The sequence below is a fragment of the Platichthys flesus genome, chromosome 21 (genome assembly GCF_949316205.1).
Source record: "Platichthys flesus chromosome 21, fPlaFle2.1, whole genome shotgun sequence".
Lineage (NCBI taxonomy): Eukaryota > Metazoa > Chordata > Actinopteri > Pleuronectiformes > Pleuronectidae > Platichthys > Platichthys flesus.
The window spans coordinates 13,431,192-13,452,460 of NC_084965.1; the positions used below are offsets into that span (position 1 = coordinate 13,431,192).

Here is a 21,269-nt window from a genome sequence, read left to right on the forward strand (position 1 = left end):
TGCCACTATTTCTGTCTAACAAACACTATCGGGGTTGAAATATCATTCTTGTTATCGATTAGTCTGCTAGTTACTTATTTGATCAATTGTTTGGTGTATAAAATATTTTACAATCGTGTTTTAGGATGAGTCTTGCTCCAGATTAAAAATAAAAATCCCCATGAATAGACGAGGTTACCTGGTTTGATTAAATTGGTAAATATTTAGTTTTGAAAAACAAAATTGCTCCTCTGAATTTTATTTTAAAGGATGAATGGATAGATTAATAGATGGAAAATAGAAACAAAAGAGTTAGAGTACCTCAAACTCTCTATAGGGCCTGTCCACCACAGTGTGAGGGACTGTGTGTGCTTGTATGTGTGGAAATGTGTGTTTTTGTATCAGTGTTCACGTCAGTGTGCTCATTTCATACTGTGTGTTTGTGCAAAGAGAAAGAGCCCACCTCCTGTGACGTCGCCAGCGGTAAGCACTCCACCCGGAAGCTTGAACCCAGCCTTGAACCACAGACTCCATATTGAACGTCTGGTCTCCCGCTGCTGCTGTAGTTCCAGTATCGTCCACACGACAACAGCACAGTGCGGTAAACCGGAAACACTTCCTTGCCCAGGAGCCCGGCGGAAGATACCGTCCCAGTCGATATTTACCGGAACCTGTCGGCATGTAGCAGCTCAGTGTCCAGGTCTGTGAACTCCTCCGTTTATCTAATGTTTATCTTCTGCTTATCGTTGTGTGTGAGATTCATTTATCGCCCTGTGTCGCTTCCGGACATGTTTAAACTGAAGTCTGTGACGAGCAGCCTCCAGACTGGGAACTGGGAACTTTATGAAAATGCCAATACACGAGAAGCATGACGAACATGAAGTATAACGTGTCAGTGCTGCCCAGGAAACCTGCTATCAAGTTACATCAACTTCAATGTTCACTGTAGAGACCGATTCATCGTTTAGCCGATAAAAACTGTCCCACACAAGCCTTTCACCGACATGTCAGTGTTTATGTTTTAAATATAAACACTTTTGATTGAGAAAAAACAATGCAGAAGAGATTATTGTTTACAAACAGGTTAATTTTCCTGATACATGTTCTATACATTTGGTCGTATTAGTGTTTTATATTTATTTAAAGTATATATTAATCATGATTTATGGTTAAACTGTAAAATATCAATCCACAATCACATTTCAAAAACTACTTTCAGATATATGCACCGAAGTCTGGCTTTCCCCCCTGAAATATTCAGGATAAAAAAAAGAAGAAGCACAGTTACAGAGGTCTTCACATAAAAACCACAATTATTTAGTAGCATTTATCAAAATAGTTGCATATTGATTTTCTGTCTTCTGGTGTGAGGCCTCAGTCAGAACTACAGACATCTGTGTTCTGTCTTCACAGGGACACAGGCCTGTTTCTCTTTGTTTCTGCAGAGCTTTTCAAAAGAAGTGTGTACCGCAGAAAATACAGTGTAGACATAAAGCTGCTTAGCACCTCTGTCATGAATCCTTGCAGCAGTATTTGTCTTATTTTTTTTATGTTGTTGTCAGGGAGCAGATGGGCTGGTCCACGCTACCACATTAATCAGAACATGTTGTGCAATCTGTCTTCTCTGGTGCCGCTGACCTTTATGTCCCTTTTTTTTGCTGTTAGTTTGATCAGTGGCTGAACAATAGTAATAACACACTCAGGCCTCCTCAACAGGGCCACGTGCCTCCAGAGAGGTTTAATTGAGCTGAAGGATTAATCCCTCTCATCCGCCGTTGCTCTCTGTGATCGAGAGGATGCTGAAGACCTGCCACAGACGCTGTCGCTGACTCAGCTGCTCTCGGAACCCGTGGGGCTTTAAAGCTGCAGCATTGAGGCTGTTCACTTCATTACAGTGTGACAGATGTGAGGACAGGAGGTGGATTGGATCGGATCAAATGAGCAGGGTCTGCTTTGCGGTGTTGGCAAGGATGGTGGAAGTCAGTTTGGATCCACCATCTAAAGCACCGTGAAAATGTCAATTAGCTCACCTCTGTCTCTCATTTGCCTTAAACTGTCTTCTCATAACGCCTACACAAGTTCAGTTATGGATTATTGATGTTTTTTTTTTGTTACTTTTCACAGGCTGCCAGGCTGTTTGTCATGAAGAAACGAGCCAAGAGGATGCGGGAGGAGGATGAGTCCTTGTGCTGCTGCGAGTACGTAAACAGACACGGGGAGCGCAGCCATGTTGCAGCCTGCTGCTGTGACTGCGAGGACCTGGATGAAATTTGTGACAAGTGAGAGACATTCAACTCTCGGGGTGCAAACACAAAAATGGACGTAGACGCCAAGGCTGGAAAGTGAAGCTAAAGCAGAAGTGCCTGAAAACTGTATTAGCTTGAATGACCAGCCAGGAGCGACCACACTGGTTGTACAAAGAAGTGGTTTCTATTAAAGTCTGGTTTCAAAAAACTTTCCAACACAAAAGTTTACAAACCAAAGAGTTAAATGACTATCTTGTTGACACTGTTTGGGGAATTAAATTGATTAATTGGCCAAATTAATGTGAAACACACGTTCGGACCTGGTATTAACATCCACCTCAAAATGATCCCATTACATGTGGAGGATTCAGAGTTCATCAGTTGACACCGGGCATCCGAGTGTGTCTCCAGGCTTGTCTCGAGTAACCACTTGTTATCGGATCCCTGCTGTAAATAAATAAACACTCTTCAGTTTGCAAAGACCAAATTGTTTTTTTTAGCCAGATTGACTCAACAGTAAAGGCAGAGTTAAGAGAGCTGAGTGAAGGGGACATTTTTGCTCATGTTGTAAAAATATAATCTGGCTTTCCCCGTCAGGTTTCTGAAGAGGGAATCCCAGAAACCTGAATCCCTGTCGCAGGTCTCAGCAGTCGTCATAGACCGGATTCGCGTGCCCTGGCTGTGGGGCGGAGCCCGCAAAGTGGAGCTGTCTGTCATCCCTCCTCTTGTTCTCCTTCCTGTCCTGCTGCACCTTGCTGCTCTTCACTTCCTGATCGGCATTGTGGTTCTGACGGCTCTGCCCGTTCTGGTGTTGTGGTACTACTACGTCACCCACCGCAAGAAGGGACGGACGCTCTTCTTCCTCAGCCTCGCTCTCTTCTCCCTGGCTTACACGTACTACATGTTCGTCACAGAGGTGTATCCCCGCGGGGATATCAGCCCGGTCCAGCTTTCGGTGGTGACTCTGGGGGTAATCCTCACTCTGGTAGCTCTTGTCCACACTAAGAGAGAACCTGGCGTGGTGCTGCCAAAGCCAGATGATATCCACAGCACGGTGACATATTACAGCCCTCTGGCAGACAGGGACCCCGCCGCCAACGGAGGGAAGCAGGATGTGACGATGACAGTACCCAACCGGACGGGGTCACGGGAGCAATCAGGGATGGAGGCGAAGGAGAGCAGCCAAAGGAACTGGTGTCCAGTGTGCAGGGCGGTGCAGCCCCCGAGGGCGGGACACTGTCGGATCTGCGGTGTGTGCGTGCTGCGTCTCGACCACCACTGCGTCTGGTGGGTTCCATTTAAAAAGCCTCTCAACCTCCCTGTCTCTTCGGCTGTTGTGTCTGTGCCGCTGTTTGTCTTGCATCTCAAACACCGCTGTGGTCTGTCTGCTTTTCTTCTTCACACATAATCTATAGTACAACATTAGTTACATTCTCTAAACATGAATGGCATTGAGTAAAGCACTCGACTCTGCCAGGACCCAAATACTCATGAAGCTGCGCCAGACTACACACACACTCACAGATATCAGTCCCATGAATAAATATGCCAACTGGAAGGAAAGTGAAAAAACATTCATTAGTTTTTGTGAGTTTATTACAGAGTTTCTGCTTCGTCTTCATTGACCATATTTGTTTCCGTCGAGTCAAATATCACATGCCTCTTAGCTCCAGCTCCCAGGGAACATCTCCTTGCTTCTCGCCAGTCCTTTCCTACAGTATATGTGTGTTACTGCTTGTCTTATGTGTTGTATATTCCTCGGGTCTTAGTACAATGTTCTGTCTGTGTGTGTGTGTGTGTCTGTACTTGTGTATTTTCTCCGGGGTAGGATAAACAGCTGTGTGGGGCAGGCCAATCACCGCAGCTTCCTGCTCTTACTCGTCCTCTTCCTGTCGACGTCTGTGTACGGGATCAGCCTGGTGCTGCGGAGCGTGTGTCCGACCCAACCCCTGCTCACCTCCCTGCTCTACTGCCCGGGAGTCTACGACCAGTACAGGTATTAAAAACACTAAAACAAACACGCACAAACACGCAAATGATGTTATTACTGATTTAACTTGTGGCAAGAACGCACAAGGGGTTATTTCCTATTATGTCAAACTATTTCTCTACATGTTTATATCGAAATTGACATACATTTTCCTTCCATTGTATAAAGAAGTGCCACCACCATTGTTTGTTTACTTGTCATAATGAATATTGGCTGAGAAATGTAATGGAAAAACCTTCATTTTTTAGAACAACTCTGCACAACACAAATTGAAACATCTCTGAATCATTCAATAATTAACTTTTTATGCCTATAAGGAATACCTCGGCATCAGGGTTTATCCACAGTCCACATGGGACCCATGGAAACAGGAAACTGCAGATAACCTCGTAGCAGCACTCAAACTGTTCTTCTTTCAATAGCTAATAGAAAGTGGATATTCAAACCGAGGGGCTTTCTGATATTTTTCCCAGAACTCAAGCACAAAATACAAAAAAGATAACTTTGTGCAAGGTTCTTGCTTATTGGACACAAGGCCTTGTTCAGAACAGGGTTGAATCAGTTTCACAGAGTGTCTTGGAGTGCATCCTGCCGAGCTGCTGGAGAGGTGACTGTTGGTGCTGGGAGCAACGACAGAGAGTTGTAGAGGAGCGGTAGATTAAATAACGTGCTCTGGCCGTGCTGTCGGCGTCGCACACTTTAAGTGAGTCTTCTTCAGAAGATGTTTCTCAACCACAGACAACACGTCCACTTTTAAAATGCTCACACAGAGTACTTTATGATTTTGTGCAGTTTTAGGCTAAATTCAGTTTCTGTTGTTACAAGCCCACCCAGTCATTTGTAATGAGTAATGACCTTGTAAGTTTGGTGTGTCTTTGTGTGTGAATGTGGTGATTCATTGTTGTCTTGCAGCATGTTACACCATCTCTTCTCCTCCTCTGTTCCCAGCTCTGCTCTTGGCTTCACCTGCGCCTGGTACAGCAGCATCGTCACCGCCGGGCTGCTCCACCTGCTCGTGGCGCAGGTCATAAACGTGAGCCACAACGTGACCGAGCGCGAGGCACGCGGCGCCCGGCGAGACAGGACCGCTCGCAGTGCATGCTGGGGGCTCGTGGTCGACACGGGCGTCTACTCTCTGGGTTTCCGTGGCAACTGGGCTGAGTTCATGGCCATGGGGGACAAACTGAGTCCGACCGACCGAGCAGACCTGGTGTAAGAGATTGTTACGCGGCCTGATTTAAAAAACTCTTTGAGGTGGGGGGGGGGTGGGTGATAATGGCTGCTGTCCTGTTCCTGTCCACCGGGTGGCAGCATGGCTCCTCTCACACTGACTTAAATTCGCTGGCCGTCTTTTGTTGGGAGGACTTATCACCGACTCTATGCGGCTATTCAGATGCCACTTGACTTTCGATGCCTTTCTCACGCAGCAAATAACGAGGACACAGTCCAACAAGATATGTTCACTGTCATTAATGTAACACTGGATGTCTTCCTTTGATTCGAACGTTGCCTTTTGTGCTCCCTCTACATTCCAGTGCCTTGGTCGAAGCCGACAAACTAGAGGAACGTGAGAGCGAGTGATCGGTAGATCCTCATTAGGATGTGTTCTCTGAGCACAGCTGAATAATGATGCTCCTGCATCAGTCCGGTAACACATGGGCTACACGTCATTGAGAAGGATGGTCTCTCTGCACACTCCACCTCCTCCTCCAGCCTTCACTCATGTTCACCTGCAGTGCATTCACGAAGGTGAACAGCTCACCTGGTCTTCCGAAACGTGCCACGCATATTTATGTCACAGGTAAATGAAACATCCCTACACAAGTCAGATAATCAGTCTAATTATAATTCTATGACCTGTCATGCATTAAACATAATGAGCGATGGTTCAGATATTAATTTATTACATAGTCCTCTGACCTTGTTCAGACTGACTCCTCTTATGAAAGAAGCTCATAAATCAAAACACATTGTCAGCTAGAGAAGTTAACTTTCGCTGATTTTAAGTTGTCACAGGGACTGAAAACATTTTTCAATCCTAGTAATTATAGTGGTCAACATGTGTTTGTATGAAATGGATTTCTATTTATTTTTATTAAAAAGGATTTGTGAGAAATGAGCGCTTTGATTCACTTTCTTTGTGTTTCTACGAGTGTCCTCGGCACAATTTGTGTGTCCTCTGTGTGAGTGGGCAGTTCTCTCTCCCAGAGGCTTAGCGGTGGAAGCGAGCAGAAATCAGGCAGGACTTCAGTCACTTTCCGTCCCAGCTTCTCCCGCCGCATCTCCCGCTGCCGTTCCTTGCGCAGCAAACACGGAAGCGGCCTCCAGGCCAGGAAGCAACGCCGCAGCACCCGTCTACATCGAAGGCAGATGGAGGGACAGATGGGAACAGAGCAAGTGGGCAATAAGAAGCTAAATTACAGTGACCTGCAAGTTGACAACACCTAATGAGTTTTCACATGACGTTACTTGGTGCTCGGTGACAGTGGCAGCTGGGCGGCCATTGGTAATTCACCGGCAGGCTGTGGTCATTTAGCTGACCTCGCCTTGCAAGCTGAAGTTCATATTTAGCGGCAGTGACATTTAAATCAGAAAATGGGAACATTGCTACAGCGATCATTAATCATTGATCACAGTAGGAACAGGTCCATATAGGTAACAGGGATGTTCGTTAAAGTTGTTATAAAATAGTAAAGTTTGCATTTACCACAAATCTCTGCTGTGCCCGATGACAGCCTGAAAAATCTGGTAGCATGGCAACCCATTCTTAGTCTCGTTAGAGCCACATTACAGAATTAATGGAGTATGAGACAGAGGGGGAGAGGATAAATGCTGCAAATAAATGTTCTGTTACTCTGGATCAGATACCATTTAGTCCAGAACCACTCTCTCTACACCAAATCAGTTGGCAAGAGCAGAATCCGACTCCCATTAATTATAACTCAAAGAGATGTTTGCAGGGAACAGCAGATGCGAGTCACTCAGCTGAAGACGAGGAGACGATGTAATTTACAATCTAGTGCTCAGGCAGTCGCTGTAATATGTGTCGGTGCGGCACCACAGCTCATAATTCATCGTGGTAAATGTCCAACAACTTCTTATTCAATGCATGTTGAATAAGAAGTGTAGACTCTTTGTCTTAATCTGTCGTACTTTCAGAGGAAAATACTTAAACTTAACGTAGAAAAGGCCTTTGAGAGTCTTTATATTAATTATCGCTATGTACTGTAGTCCGATTGGTCTGATCTTACATTCCATATTGTATTTATAAGACACCCTGTTAGTAAGTGTCTCCCGAGGACCACACTGCAGCATCCATACAGTGAACACATGGCCGAGGGCTGGACAGCAGACCTGTTGTTGTGCTCCTGAGCCAGCTCCCGACGGTCCCAGTCAACCAGCCTCTCCTGGGTCACGTGGTTCAGCAGCGCCAGCAGAAACCTCCTCAGAGTGCGCGTGCGATGGAAGCGCTCGGCTCGCTCCTGCTGAATCTGCCGCCAGTCCCTCAGCTGAAACAGACCGCGCTTACTTAGAGACAGGGATGTTCACCTCCATGGACGTTGTGTTGTCATTGCTGTGTGTGTGACTGTTTGCAGGACTGTGCTTAAACTACTGGATTGATTTTATTGAAACTTGGTGAAAAGGTGGGGGGGGAGTGTTTTTTGAGAATGGCTAAATGAGATATTGCTGATTTTTTTCATGGAATACTGCTCATATCTTTTTTCTTTTATATTTGTACTTTAAGAATGAGACAATCACGTTTGGATTGTTGGGCCTTGGCCGAGGTTTAAAGGTGCAATATTTGCCACACAAATGATTTATCTTACTCTTCCAAAGCTGGAAAATGCTACACATTGTCACTCAACCCCTTTATTGATTCATCTCGGCAGTTTAATCAATCAAAGTTAGGGTGAGGTGAAAGAGATGGCACCGACTTAAACAAGAACTGTCTTTTTTTTTTGAGGAGATTTGGAAAGGTCAGTGTCAGAAGATATGAGGGGGGGGGGCAGATGCAGTCCTTGTTGAGTTTGTCTGTGTGTGTGTGTGTTTGTGTGAGTGTGGGTGTAGATACACACTCTCATCCAGCAGCCTAAGCTCCTCTGAAGCACACAGCGCCGGTGCAGTCGGTCAGCGGAAGCTTCTTTCCCAGACACGGCCTCTCTTGCTGATTGCTGCCATCCCAGTGTGCAGCTCCTCAGGAGGAGGAGATTGTGATGACTCTCGGCCAGCTGGCGGTGATTGAAAAGAAAAAGCGGCAATGGTGAAAGCATCCAAACTCAATCACATATGCCAGGTAGAAATAATGGAGTGGTATGAAGTGATGGAGGGCCCAGAGGGGGTTTTATCTCGCTGTGAAGCATGTATGCAGAGGATTTTCTCTATTTCCTTCTGATGTTGGGACAAAGCACGGGGACATTTGGAAGAGGAATTGACAAGGACGTCGAGGGATTTCAGTTAGAGAGTTGGGTTCTGAGCTGGTGTGGACGTTTTCACTTTGAGTGCGTGTCTCTGCTTTGATCGTACGTTCCAAGAGTATAAGTGTCGTTGCGTGGAGGCTATCTGTGTGGTTTGTGTCTTTGCTGTTTGCTTGCTGGGTTTCATTTTGCTGCCAAGTGAGTATTTTTACCGAAAACAGTTTGCTCACAATCACCAGACTATTAAAGGTGTCGGAGTGGGTTGCCTGTGGATACACAGCGTGTGGTTTGTGTTACTTCATAATAATAATAATAAACTGTCTATGGCACCTCTGAAAATCAAAGTGCTTAATATCAGGGAAAGTACAGCACCAACAGATGGATCATTCTAAGGTGGAATAATCGTCATTGAACAAATAAAAACAAATAAAATATTTATTTATATATACCATCGTAGAATGGTAAAAAAGTGTTACTTTTTTTTAACAGCTATTGATTTGGTCAAAACTTTCTAGCATCAACCAAAGTTAACAAGGCTCCAAACAATGTGGATTTGTTATATGTCGTAGAAACATGGAGGACGTTCTCATCCATCACTTTCCGATGCCGATAACACTCATACTGCACAAGCCCGTACACATAAGATTATACCTATCCAACATTCATATTGCATATAACATCTTTTTTCTAGTGTGAAGAGTATTTTTCTTACTGTTCCCTCTTTTTATATATGTATATTTATGCTAATGCTCCAACGCACCGCAGCACATTCCCTGTACCTGTGCACCTATATGAAAATAAAACCCTGATTGTGATTCAGAAGGAGCGGCTACGCAGTGACAGCAGGAGAGCTGCTTGCGCTCCAGGATCAGCAGCTGATATCATTCCACTGTCAGCAAATTGTGTGCGTTTAACAAACGCTGATACTTTGGGGTCAATGCCTGCACTCGACAAAACAACCAGACTCCGCTGCTCGGAGAGAAACTGTGAATGATGTGAAATGCAGCAGAGACTCACACGGAGCTGGAAACAAGCAAGCAGCATCCAGCAGTATCATGATCTCCTGAAATTACTTTGGCCGACAAGACTTTAGAAAACAACATTATCTGAGGTGGTTTTCATTTAAATCTGCATAATGGGAAGTTTCTTTACAAACAAATGCAAATTTGGTAAATAACTTCAAGTTTGTGTACCAGTACTTTTAAGGACATTTTAACTATACAAAAAGAGATGATTGTGATCATTTTGAAATGCACGACATTTTCAACAGTGTGATTTCAACATTTGCGAGAGAAAATACATGAAAAGAAGCAGGTTTTGGTAATGTGTGTGTGTGCTGTGGCCACTTCTGAATGATGAAAAGCCTTCAATAGAGTCTGTGAACACATCACCTCTACAGCAGGTTACAGCTTTTCATGCACTATTATATGTGTTCTATTTAATGTTCAAGCATTTCTATAACCGTGGAGGCTTGTTTTGTATTATTCACACTCTTGGCATTTACCTCGACTGGAAGGCTCGTGTCACCTTTAGCTCAGAATGTCAAATTTTCTCTCCTCTGCTTACTGAAATTCGTTTCCGACAAGGTGTGAGGTAATGAAAGCCCAAAGCACAATTTCTCATTTAAATAAGATTTTTAAAAGCTGAGGCCAGACTAAAGAACGCCTCCTGGGTGCTCTGAGAGGCCTGAGAGCAGATTAAGTTTTCAGGGAAATATTGTGTGTGTGTGTGCTAATGCCGTGCACGTACGACAGGTGATTTACCTGTGTGTTGGCTCGTTTGAGCTGAATGAGCCGTTTCCACGGGGCCAGGCCTCTCCGTAGCAGCAAGGTTTCTCGGTAGTGTAGACGGGCGACTTGCAGGAGCTCTTGCTGCCTTTTCACCTGCCTCTTATTTTCCTCTTCCCTCTGAAAACACACACAGAAGGTGACATTCATTTCATATTCTGCAACGTGTCACAATGTGTTGTGTTAAATCACTAGCTTATAAATATGAGTCGGAACAGTTATGAGGCAAAATACGTGAAGCAGTCATCTCCTCGACTGCTTCACGTATTTTGCCTCATAACTGGATGTGAACATCCATGAAATATGTAACACATCTCACTTCTCTTTCCAGCCTCTTCTCCTCCCTCCTCTTTTCTGCTGCTCTGTGTTTTTCCTCCTCCTCCTCCCTCTTTCTCTGCTCCTCAGCTTCTTTCATCTCGACCTGGAAACATCCGGTTCTTTGGTTAAATCCTTTCCCCCCACACAACATGATGTCAGACAATCACAACTTGTTGCGACGTTACAAAGCGCTCCTTAACACGACTTCCCGATCTCTCACCAGCTTCTCCTCCTCCTTCTTTCTCTTGAGCTCCTCGATTTCCTTCCTTCGCTCTGTGCGTTGGCGGGCGCGGGCCTCCATGGCTGAGGGATTAGGGTGAGGCTGTTATTCTCAGGAGAGGATTTGTAGCATTCTTTTCAAGATATATATATTTATTGACTTTTTTAGGCATTGTGGCAGAAAGAATTCATCATCGCCAGTTTACAACGTCTTAACACAAGCAGACGATAGAGTACGACGATCGTTCATTCTTAATTTCCCTCTGTATGTAATAAACTTACCAGCTTAGTCAACTGAGGACAATCATCCCTCCATACAGAGGATATCTGTGTTTATGTCTAAAACCCCAGCAGATCAGTATAGGCAACTAAATAAAAATGTAGCCTCACATAACATTTCTTAATCGACTGTGGGATACAGAGCCATGAAGTCATGGAACCTACTACCAACAGAAATTATAAATGTATGTTCAAAAAGCAAATAATGAAACACTTGGGTACAGCCTACTTGTGACACTGGATGGTGATGTACTGTACATAAAGGTGTAGTATTCTCTTACATGGTTTGCAGTTTTCGCTTCTAAAGAATTGGATATATCAGTGTTTCATATCACGACAAAGGTAAAATTGCATAACCACTAAATTAATTTTTGATATCTGTAATATTCTATGATTATTATTTTTATGTATTTAAACTTTTGATATTTGTAATGTAACGTATGTTTTAAATGTTTGCTATTGGTATAGTAATGTTTGTTTTAAATGTTTGATATCTGTATGTATGTTTTAAATGTGGACCCCACTAAAAGTAGCTCTGTCTTAGGGTAGAGCTAATAAACAAATGTGTATTTTTGTAGTTTTGTAGTATATGTAGTTTCACTCTTATATAATATTCTCAATGTTGATGTTAAGGTTGCATCAGCGCTACTGTGGAAGGACGTCTCTATACATCTGCCTACAGGTTATAGTGTCTGCAGTCCGTCTCCGCAAGGTGACTCAAGGTCAAGCAATTTCCTCTATAAGAGTTCCTGTTTATACTGTGTGTGAGTCACTGTGTTGAGCTTGAATAGTGTAGGACTGACCGGAGAGGATAGGAGGAGGGCATGTCTGCCGTGCGACAGCTTTCCTCTGAGCTGTCGACTGACTGTCGGCCTCGGCGGACTCTCTCTGCTCCCTGCAACAGTAACGATCACAGCCCAGAGGTAAGAGAAACAAAGAGCCATCACAGACCTGTCTGCGCATTCACATCTTCCTGATACCTGCCTGGGAAATGTTATTCAGACTTCTTTATTTTTATTCATACGAACATTTCAAAAACAAGATATGGACCACAGGCACACACCTCGGCCTCCTCCATTATAGCAGATGGGACATGGGCCAATCTACAAAAGTCAAAGATCACGTCAAATAAATTGTAGGTAGCCCTTATCACACAGATGTTTCTTCATGGTTGGTTTCTGGTGAGTTACATTTTAATTTGTTATTTGATGCTTTTAAAAACAGGTGATTGACTCTTTATTGGTCGAGTGCGTGGACCTGGCTCTATCCCCTGATCGCTGCTGTGCAGACTCCAAATGTGCAAGATCGCATATTTCCGTATATTCTGGCCTCATTACTGGATAGCGTGAGGGAGAAGGGACGTGTCGTCCATCTTGATACACAGTCGATGGGCTGTACAGGGTTATAGGAGAGCGTATTTCATCTTTTGTCACAGAAATATAATTACACAAGCTCGAAACCTTAACTTTACACGACCTCCTGCTCTTCTGTCCTCTTTAAATTCTCCCGTCACTGATCATCGTCTTTGCTTCTACTCCTGTGTGATTCGCTTTTAACGAGGAAAGCTAATAACGGACAAAGGTTCAAACTTTCTTTCTTCCCATGCTCGGCCACTCAAGAGTCCGCGCACACACACAAACCTGCCAATTTGTTGTGCCATTAGTCTCCACTCTGGAGAGAGAAGGGAGCGAAGCTAAGGACTATTCATCATCTTGAGAGAGTTTCAGAGCTAATAGCACATTTGAGGGTATGTGGAGTTAGAGAGGCTGTCAAACTTATAATGCACTGTCAGGGGGGCTTTAAGGAGAAAGGATGATGGGAAACCAGGCATCCTACTGTACAGGATAACACATACACACAGTATATACACACTAACCGAGTGACTAAATAATCCCATACAGCAGCAAAGATTCGATAGATCAATTAAAAACTCTAAGATTATCGGCCGATGCCGATAATGCCAGATGTCTCCGTCAACCAGGGCAGTTTCAGTCTACGTACATTTTCTTCAGAATATTATGAAGTCTCTGTGACCTTTGACCTTTGACCACTGGAATCTTATCAATTCATCTTTGTGTTCCAAGTGTCAACTGATCAATATTGGAACAAATTCCCTAAAGGCAGACTTGAAGTATTCTGTCCAAGAGGCGCAAACTGTGTTCAGTGTGGCCATCAGTTAATCCATGAGTACGGAGTATTTGAAAGGAGTCTTTGAAGTCGTTCTTAAGAGGCCATGTTCACAAGGCAAAAAATGGGCTTTGAAAGATAACAAGGTATTTTGACCACAAAATTCGAATCAGTTCTTCCGCGTGTGTCCAAGGGAATGTATGAACCAGATTTGAAGAAGATCCCTGAAGGCGTTAGTGAGGTATCGTGTTCACAGGAAGGCAACAGACGACCAGTAATCATACAGTAATTCCTCGGACGGCTGTGTGTGTGTGTGTGTTCAATTAATAATTCAGTCCAGGGTTTCAGTTACTGATTATACAAACAATGTATAAACAATGTTGTTTAAATTTGAAATGAAGTTTAATATCTGCTCCACGATGATGCAGCATGTTTCAAGGGATCTGCTCGACCGTTTGTGTTGTTGCTCTGCTGCGACGTTGGTGCAGAAAATCGATAGTACACAAAAACAGGCGCACATCATGAGCTCGTCCAAAAAGTAAGGAAGAGAGGAAGGGTGAATTACTAGTAAATTACTTTCTATTGAAACTGCTGAATTAATGACAGAGAGTGTCGTCGAGATAACTGAGAACTTTTAAATGAATGCTGATTTGGATGAGGTGTATAATTTAAATGATTCTACCCGGAGGCTGAACAATTTATAATGAGTGTCGAGTTCAACAAACTGAAGCCTTGTTTTAAATGCTTTTCTGAAATGTTATTTCGGGCACATTTTCAAATGCAACTGACTATGAGAATCCATTATAATTAAAAATATTAAACTCCAAATTAGTCTACCGCGCTGGAAATCTCAAACAGGACGTGCCATGTCATCTATTTTAATCTTTCACACTGTCGCCCTACATGGATAGTAAGTCTATAAAATGCAAAGACAATTTGATATGTAACATCTGTTGTGCAGAGTCCTCGGCTGATGAGGACTGTATGAAATGACTGAGAGCTCCAGTACTGCCAACTAATGGAGCCTGAGGTTTCCACTGCTGTTTCCAAGTTACAAAATTAATTCTGCAAATTCATGTCAAAGCACTGGTGACTGCACAATGATGCAAAGTGAGATAATGACCTCTGCCAAGGAGGTCATGTTTTATTTGTTAGTCTGGTAGATTACACAACAGCTACAGGACGGATTATCATAAAACCTGGTGGAAGATCGGGATTCGTGTCAGGAGAGAACAAAATAATGTTTGTGTGTGACAAGACATGGATTTAACCCAGGTAATAATTCATGTATCTGGCATATTTAGGGTACAGATAGTAATAAGTGGGAACAATTTGTTGGGACTTGATTGAATTTAAGGAGACTGTGAGGCCTCTCTGAGCGGAAACCACTGAATGTGAATAAGCCCACAGACATTCTCAGTGCCTTTCACATTACCTCTGCTCTGCGGGCTCAGAGCCTCTTCCCTTTGATGGTTGGGACAACTGTGCAGTTTTCTTCATCTCCTCCTCCAAACCCTTCACGCTCTGCTCCTCCTTCAGCCGTGCAATTTGGTCCTGCTGCACCTTCAGCAGCCTCCGTTGCTGCGCGATGACTTGCTGCTGGATGGCGTGTCTGTTCTCCAACCTGTCGCTCGGTGACGCGGCGCTCTTTGCTTCGCCACCGACACCTTGCTGCCGTGCATGCTGGAGCTCGGCAGCAGTTGGCGCAGCATGCCTTCGGGTCACCTGCCACGGCTGAGTGGGCTGTGCCGCTGTTCTCCCAGGCGTCTTATCCTGTTGTAGTGCAGAGGCGTTACGGGCCAAAGAGCCTGACCTGTGGTGATCCTTCTACAGCGAATGTAATAGAACAGAGGAGAAGTTGGTAAATTATAGATGACAGAATCACGGACAGAGGTCGAGGCCGAGGTCTATAAAGCGCTTATGGGGGTTGCACAGAAACAGCACCAAGCTCCAATCTATCTCAACATCCTGATATATAAGGAAAGTATGTCTCCCTTCTAACATGAACTCCTGCAGTTCCAACTTCATCTCCCGCTCTGCTTCCTCTGTCCCTCGAGCTGTGTTCCAATGGCCTCCACCTCTCATTTCTCTGTTTCCCCTCTCCTCCTGCTCGCCCTCTCTCCAGAGCTGTGAACATTTCAGCAGGAAAACTTTTTCTCCCCGGCTGAAGCACCGAAAAAGTTTCATGTCATCGCACGCAAACGGATAAGACTTGGAAGATAACTTTTGTTTTGGCTTGTTTACTGCCTCAGTGACGAGGCCTTTCACACCTCCTGCTGAGTCCTAATGTTTTAGTCATGGTTCCACTCAGTGTAATATCTGAGCCACTATTAAATTGAGTCTGCAGATGTGTGAGTGCATCTGTCACCTTCTTCGTGGTCTTTGGTGGATTCGATGCCTCGGGTGGGGCCATTACTGGTCGATCAAGGGGGGCCAATGGGTGCTTGAGTTTGCCTGTTGATGCGGCGCTGATTAAAGCGGCCATTTTTCGGCGGGTTTCCTGCTGCTGGGCCAAAAGCTCCTGTTGTTCCCTCTCCTTCAGACACCACAGCCGCCACTCGTTCACAGAATGTTTCAGCAGACGCCTTCGGTCACTCTCCACAGCCAGCTGGCATTGTCTGGAGGAGGAAACACATGGGATTTTATGTTCAAACATCAATTATTGTTTGGTGGAGGTAACTGGATATTAAATGTTTTATTTATCAGTGAGTGAACTGAAGAGTTAATGTCACAATTTATATTCTAATTTCGGAAAGAGGAGGTGATAGACAGGGTGTAATTTGTGATAAAGGCGTTGACAGGTTAACGGGATGTTTCATAATTTATTACCTTCCCCAAGGACGGCCACATGCATCTTGATGAGACAATTTTTGTATATTCAGGGGACGTATATATATGAGTGTGCAGTTTGGTGCAGCTTGATTGATTTTAAAGGACTCTGTGAGCCGTGGTGGAGGTATATGCACTCTACCACTTCATGATTCTTGCCTGTTTTCAGTCCGAAGGCTCTCCTCTGTACTCGCCACTTCTCGCTGCTTCTGCTCTGCCCACACCACCGTCCGCCAGCCTCGCCATGCTCTCAGCTTCCTCTTCCAGTCAGAGAGCGCCCCGGCCTTACCCAGACGCAGCCTTCGGTCCAACACGACTGAATACCAATCCGAAAAATGCCTCTGCAAACACTTGAACAGACACAGGATCATCAGTATTGTATATACACACACACACACACACACACACACACACACACACACACACACACGCACACGCACACACACACAGGTACCAACCTTAAGGTTGCTCAAGTGAAGCATGGTTTGAATCTTCTGTTCCCTGTACAGTTGCTCTGTGTCCTGTTTTGTGGAATGTGTTGGTGCAGACTGGAGGTTACTGGCCGACTTCTGATCTTCCATTCTCTCTCTCTCCCTGTGGAATAAACAAACAATTGGTACTGACTCTACCACAGCTCTGAGATGAACAACACATATTTCCAAAGATTGCTGAGAACTAGTGTGTATGTCAGTATACATAAAAACCACTATTTACAGTTGTTGAGTGGATATTAACCCTCAACAACTGTGCAGGAATTTATTTATTTTATTGCAACCACCTTTTTGGTTTTAAATATTAATACAATAAGTCCCGTTAAACTTATTTACTCCAGCATTTTATGGCTATAGTATAAAATAATAAATTATCAATCACAATACCATATTGACTACTCAAAAAATAATTAGGACTAGTTAAGGCAAATTTATCTACTGTGTGACGACCTTTGATTGCTAACTTAAAAGTTACTTAAGACAGGGTTACAGTTGTGAGGCAGACAGACCTGGGCCTGTAAGTACACAAATGTTGAGAGATGATTACACAACACTGGCTTCTGTGGGGACACTTCAACAATTCATGGAGCTGGCTCATCACAGGCTTACTTGTCAGGAAGCTATAATTCTACCCATTATAGGCAGGTGGACCCACCCAAATCAAATCCATCGCAATCAGTGAGGAAACTTGGGGTAATTTGAGATATCGGTTTGTTGTGACCACTTCAGCAGAGGGCTGGCGGTGGCCGTGGAGACCGTACCTCTGTGGAATCAGTTTCGGGCCTTTCCTCTCCTCCATCCTACGCCGCAGTCGCACCATCTCCTGCTGCACCAGCTCCTCCTGTTTGTGCGCCTCCTGCTTCTTCCTCGCCTCCTCCTCTCGCTCCCTCCTCTTGTCCTCCTCTCTGGCTCCCCGCTGAGCATCTCTCTCTCTCTGCTGGCTCTGCCTCTCTGCGTCCAGCCGGGCCCTGTTCTCTCGCACCTTCAGTGACAATCAGTTGCAATTAGTGCAGATGAGAACACAACGGTGGGTCCCCTTCACTCCAGCTGATTCGGACATTTTTCACAACCCACAGCATCCGTCATCTCGTCTTCAAGAATGTTTAGCGTCACGTACCTGCTTGTGTCGTGCGTCCATGGTGAGGAGCGGGTCCCTGAACTTCTTTCTTGATTGTCCGACATCCAGCACCAGTTCCTCCATCATCCCACTGTCTAGAACCTCCTGCTCCATCAGGCCTTGCAGGAAGCTTTTAACAGAGCCGTACTCCTCATCCTCTGTCAGGCAGTTGTAGAGCTCTAAGTATTTTGCACAAGTGAGGGAAAAAGCACAAGTGAGGAGTTTTTAAATGAATGTATGTGTGATTTGATGTCATTAATGTGAGATCATCTGTACGCAAAGTGCGTTTTTTGGTCGGTATCATCGATGGGCAGATTTTCTGAACTGGTGATTGAGAACAATAATGAGCCACAGGTTATCTGGGTGAGGAACACAGTTTTATTTTTACCATCAAAGCTGTCGTAGTCTCGGGCGGTAGGTTGAGTACAAGCCCGTGCAGCGGGGCGTCTCCACCCAGTGGAGCACAACAGGTCATCTGCCTCCTCCACCTCCTCCAGCTCCGACCGGATCTTACTGCCCAGCCAACCATTAAGAAGAGCCTGAGCTGCAAGAAGCAACAACCTGAATGACCTGGTTCAACCTGCTGCACCGGGTCAACTCTCAGCTATACAGGAAAAGAACTCCTCTGTGGACAGCTCTGTTTATTTTTGGCAACTGGCTAACTTACCTTCACTGTAGGCGTCATCGTGTTCTTTTAACTGGTCAGAGCTTCGCAGAGGAACGGCTTGGCTGCGGCTTCCTGACTGAGGTGTCTTGTGGGAGAAGTCTTTAGATACAGAAAACCCAGAGGCCATCTCCACCCGCTGAGGACGAGGAAATGGACATAAAGATGTAATCGGAAAAGCTAAATATATAAAGTTTACAAGGATACAAAAAGAGCACCGATATTGTACAATGGCATGAAAATGATGACTCATAGAGATGCTTGGATGTGAAATACAAAGGAGATTATAATGTTATTTATAATTAGCGTGTTCAATCTTATAATCACTCATTTAGCCTGTTTAATGGAGAAAATGTGTTATTGTGCTGTTTGGTATGTTTGTGTGCACCGTGCTGAATGTGGACAGGGGAAAGAAAAGAAGAAAATTTCCTGAGGAGATACGGAAGATAATATTGGACAAGCATGTATAAATAAAAAGATATAAACACTACTAGATCATCTCTAATAAGTTTAATGTTCCACCTGACCAGGATCATGAGACTGTCACCAACCTCCCTGTATGTGGCTGCAAGAGGGAAACAGACCCAAGATTGAACGGGATGGTTTGAATGGTGGAAAAATGTGTCCTATGTGTCCGCTCTATTGAATATGTTATAGTGAGTGGTGGATACCAAGTCTGTTTTGTTGTCAGGATACCAACACTTTAAGCCACATGTGTACACAGCTGGCCTCACCTTCCGCCACTGATCAATATCCCCAGTCTTCACATGCACCTGTTATGGGAGAAGAAAACTAATTCAGGTGAGTTGACACTGTTTGCGAGCGAGAGGTCCGTGGATCTGCTGCTCTCGTGGTCCCCTCTCTGCCTTGAAAAGCTCACAGAGACCTTGAACTGCAGGTGTGGATGTGTAAATGTGACGGCTGGGCCAATTTCCGATGCCTGCGGATTAGTTCTCCAGGAAAGCTGAGCCTTAGCCAGCAGATTACTGCAAAATTCATTTCCCAGACGCTGCTTTACGAGCAGCAATCTCTGGCTCAGGCGGCAGTGATGTGAGGATCTGAGAGACGGCCTGCTGTGTGACATTTCTGAACTGGCCTCTGAAACAAGCCACATAGTATTAGCACACTAGCACGTCTTTCATAAATCCAACAGGGCACTCTGTTCAATTATGATCCAGGAGATTTGATAATCCAGAACAATGAAAGACACTGAAAACACAATTGACATTTCCCCTTTAGATAAGAGAAAGGGCGGAGGTGAGCATCTTTAAGATAATTTCTTAAACACATGTTAACATCTGTGACGACTTTTAACTTAATAACTTAAATGTTACTTTTTGAATAAAAATGTTTTTTGTATCATAACCCTTCTAATGCACTTCATGGGTAAAGCATTACCCCTATTAATTTCCTGGGTGTTTCTTAAATATAATTATTAATTAATGTATTCTATCTAAGTATTCATTTAAAATATTGTTTCATAACTTTTGTATTTCTACATCACTTTTACACACTTGGGTAAAAAATGAACTCATACAGTATGTATTCACTACGAAACATTTACCATTTATTTCACACAGCTGCTTTTGCACATCTGATGCATGTACGTCGTATTATACACTCGAAATATAACAGAATATGCTTAATAGACTGATTGATATGCATTTGAAAATATGCTTTTGATTTTTCGTCATCAAGCGTGTTAGTATGGCTGGCCACAATCACTTCAGACATACGGTTGAAATGGTCATAAAGATGCTGCATGAAGAACAGGATGAGGAAAATGAGGGGGCAGTTGTTGGTCTTGATTCTGAGTCTGAAATCTCTGATGATGAAGACCTCGACTATGTTCTACAGAATCAAGCTGGAACTGTGGGTGTGTCTCGGGAGTCCAGCTCTCCTGAATGAAGAGGGCTCCACTGATGACACAGAAGACTCATCAAAGTAGCCTTCTCCAAAAATGAGGAGGAAGAACGAGCTCTAACAGTAAATAACAAAGAAACACTCACTCGTGCATGAAACAACACAATTTGGACCCATGTTGTGCATTGGAAGGGGTTCGCATAGCTTGTGTATCAGAGGGTTAAGGAAAGTAAACTTACCTTGTCTGCGCACGTTTTACTCCCGTTGTGGCTCCTCCACCTGAACAGGTGAGGGTTGTGACCTGGGAAACTCATCATCTGTTTCGTTTTTTTCGACATTCACCCCCACTGTAGTGTCTTCCATCGAATCATCACTCATGTATCATATCTATTTATAAGTCTAACCACTTTAAATACTTAAAATGTGGATTAGATCGACGAAACTCTCACAGAAGTTACAACCAAAAGCCCTGACAAAACACACGGGATGTAAACACAACTGCCGGAACGTTTGATCGCACTGGCTTCTGGGTAATGTAGTAAACTAGCCTCCTTCCTTGGATAATTGTCGGACAGACGGAACATCGCAGGACTACATTTCCCACCAGCGTCTGCTTGGTAACTATAGTAACAATGTTTGCCTCCACAAATGTGCCAAACACTGAGAGAAAATACGAAATAAAGATTAAAATGATATAATTGGAACAGTTTTAAATGTGTAAGTGTGTTGAATAACCATCTACGGTGTCGTATACATATTCGTCGAACACGTGTGAATATAAAAGATAAATTGTTCAAACAAGTGAAAAACACTAAACAGCAAAATAGTATTATCCACAAACAGTGATTATTTAATCAGCATATTCAAAAAGGAGTGAGAAGAAGTACAAACTTATATGATATCTTCCCTGGTTTATAGATCATTAATTAAATATTACTGTATACT

General features: G+C 44.0%; 2 protein-coding genes across 3 annotated transcripts; one reads left to right on the plus strand and one right to left on the minus strand.

Annotated features, from left to right (window-relative positions):
• Window positions 1-566: 566 nt before the first annotated feature.
• Window positions 567-6,334, plus strand: zdhhc23b (zinc finger DHHC-type palmitoyltransferase 23b). 2 transcript variants are annotated; one of them, XM_062379639.1, is made up of 6 exons: window positions 567-679; window positions 2,104-2,258; window positions 2,823-3,512; window positions 4,054-4,221; window positions 5,164-5,427; window positions 5,751-6,334. In XM_062379639.1, the coding sequence occupies exons 2-6, from the start codon at window positions 2,122-2,124 to the stop codon at window positions 5,794-5,796; spliced, it is 1,305 nt and encodes a 434-aa protein (XP_062235623.1). In that variant the 5' UTR covers window positions 567-679; window positions 2,104-2,121; the 3' UTR covers window positions 5,797-6,334. The 2 variants fall into 2 exon arrangements, with proteins under 2 accessions (XP_062235623.1, XP_062235624.1); XM_062379640.1 differs by lacking the exon at window positions 567-679 and adding an exon at window positions 1,435-1,884.
• ccdc191 (coiled-coil domain containing 191) lies at window positions 6,280-20,952 on the minus strand. The gene is made up of 17 exons (XM_062379641.1): window positions 20,564-20,952; window positions 19,196-19,234; window positions 18,465-18,600; window positions 18,186-18,341; window positions 17,798-17,976; window positions 17,442-17,662; window positions 16,648-16,783; window positions 16,349-16,539; window positions 15,729-15,978; window positions 14,796-15,187; window positions 12,037-12,128; window positions 10,956-11,038; window positions 10,737-10,838; window positions 10,394-10,537; window positions 8,292-8,444; window positions 7,570-7,724; window positions 6,280-6,570 (listed from the first exon to the last, which is right to left on the minus strand). Exons 1-17 carry the CDS (start codon window positions 20,660-20,662, stop codon window positions 6,345-6,347), a joined length of 2,754 nt encoding a protein of 917 aa, XP_062235625.1. The 5' UTR covers window positions 20,663-20,952; the 3' UTR covers window positions 6,280-6,344.
• Between the last annotated feature and the right edge of the window lie 317 nt (window positions 20,953-21,269).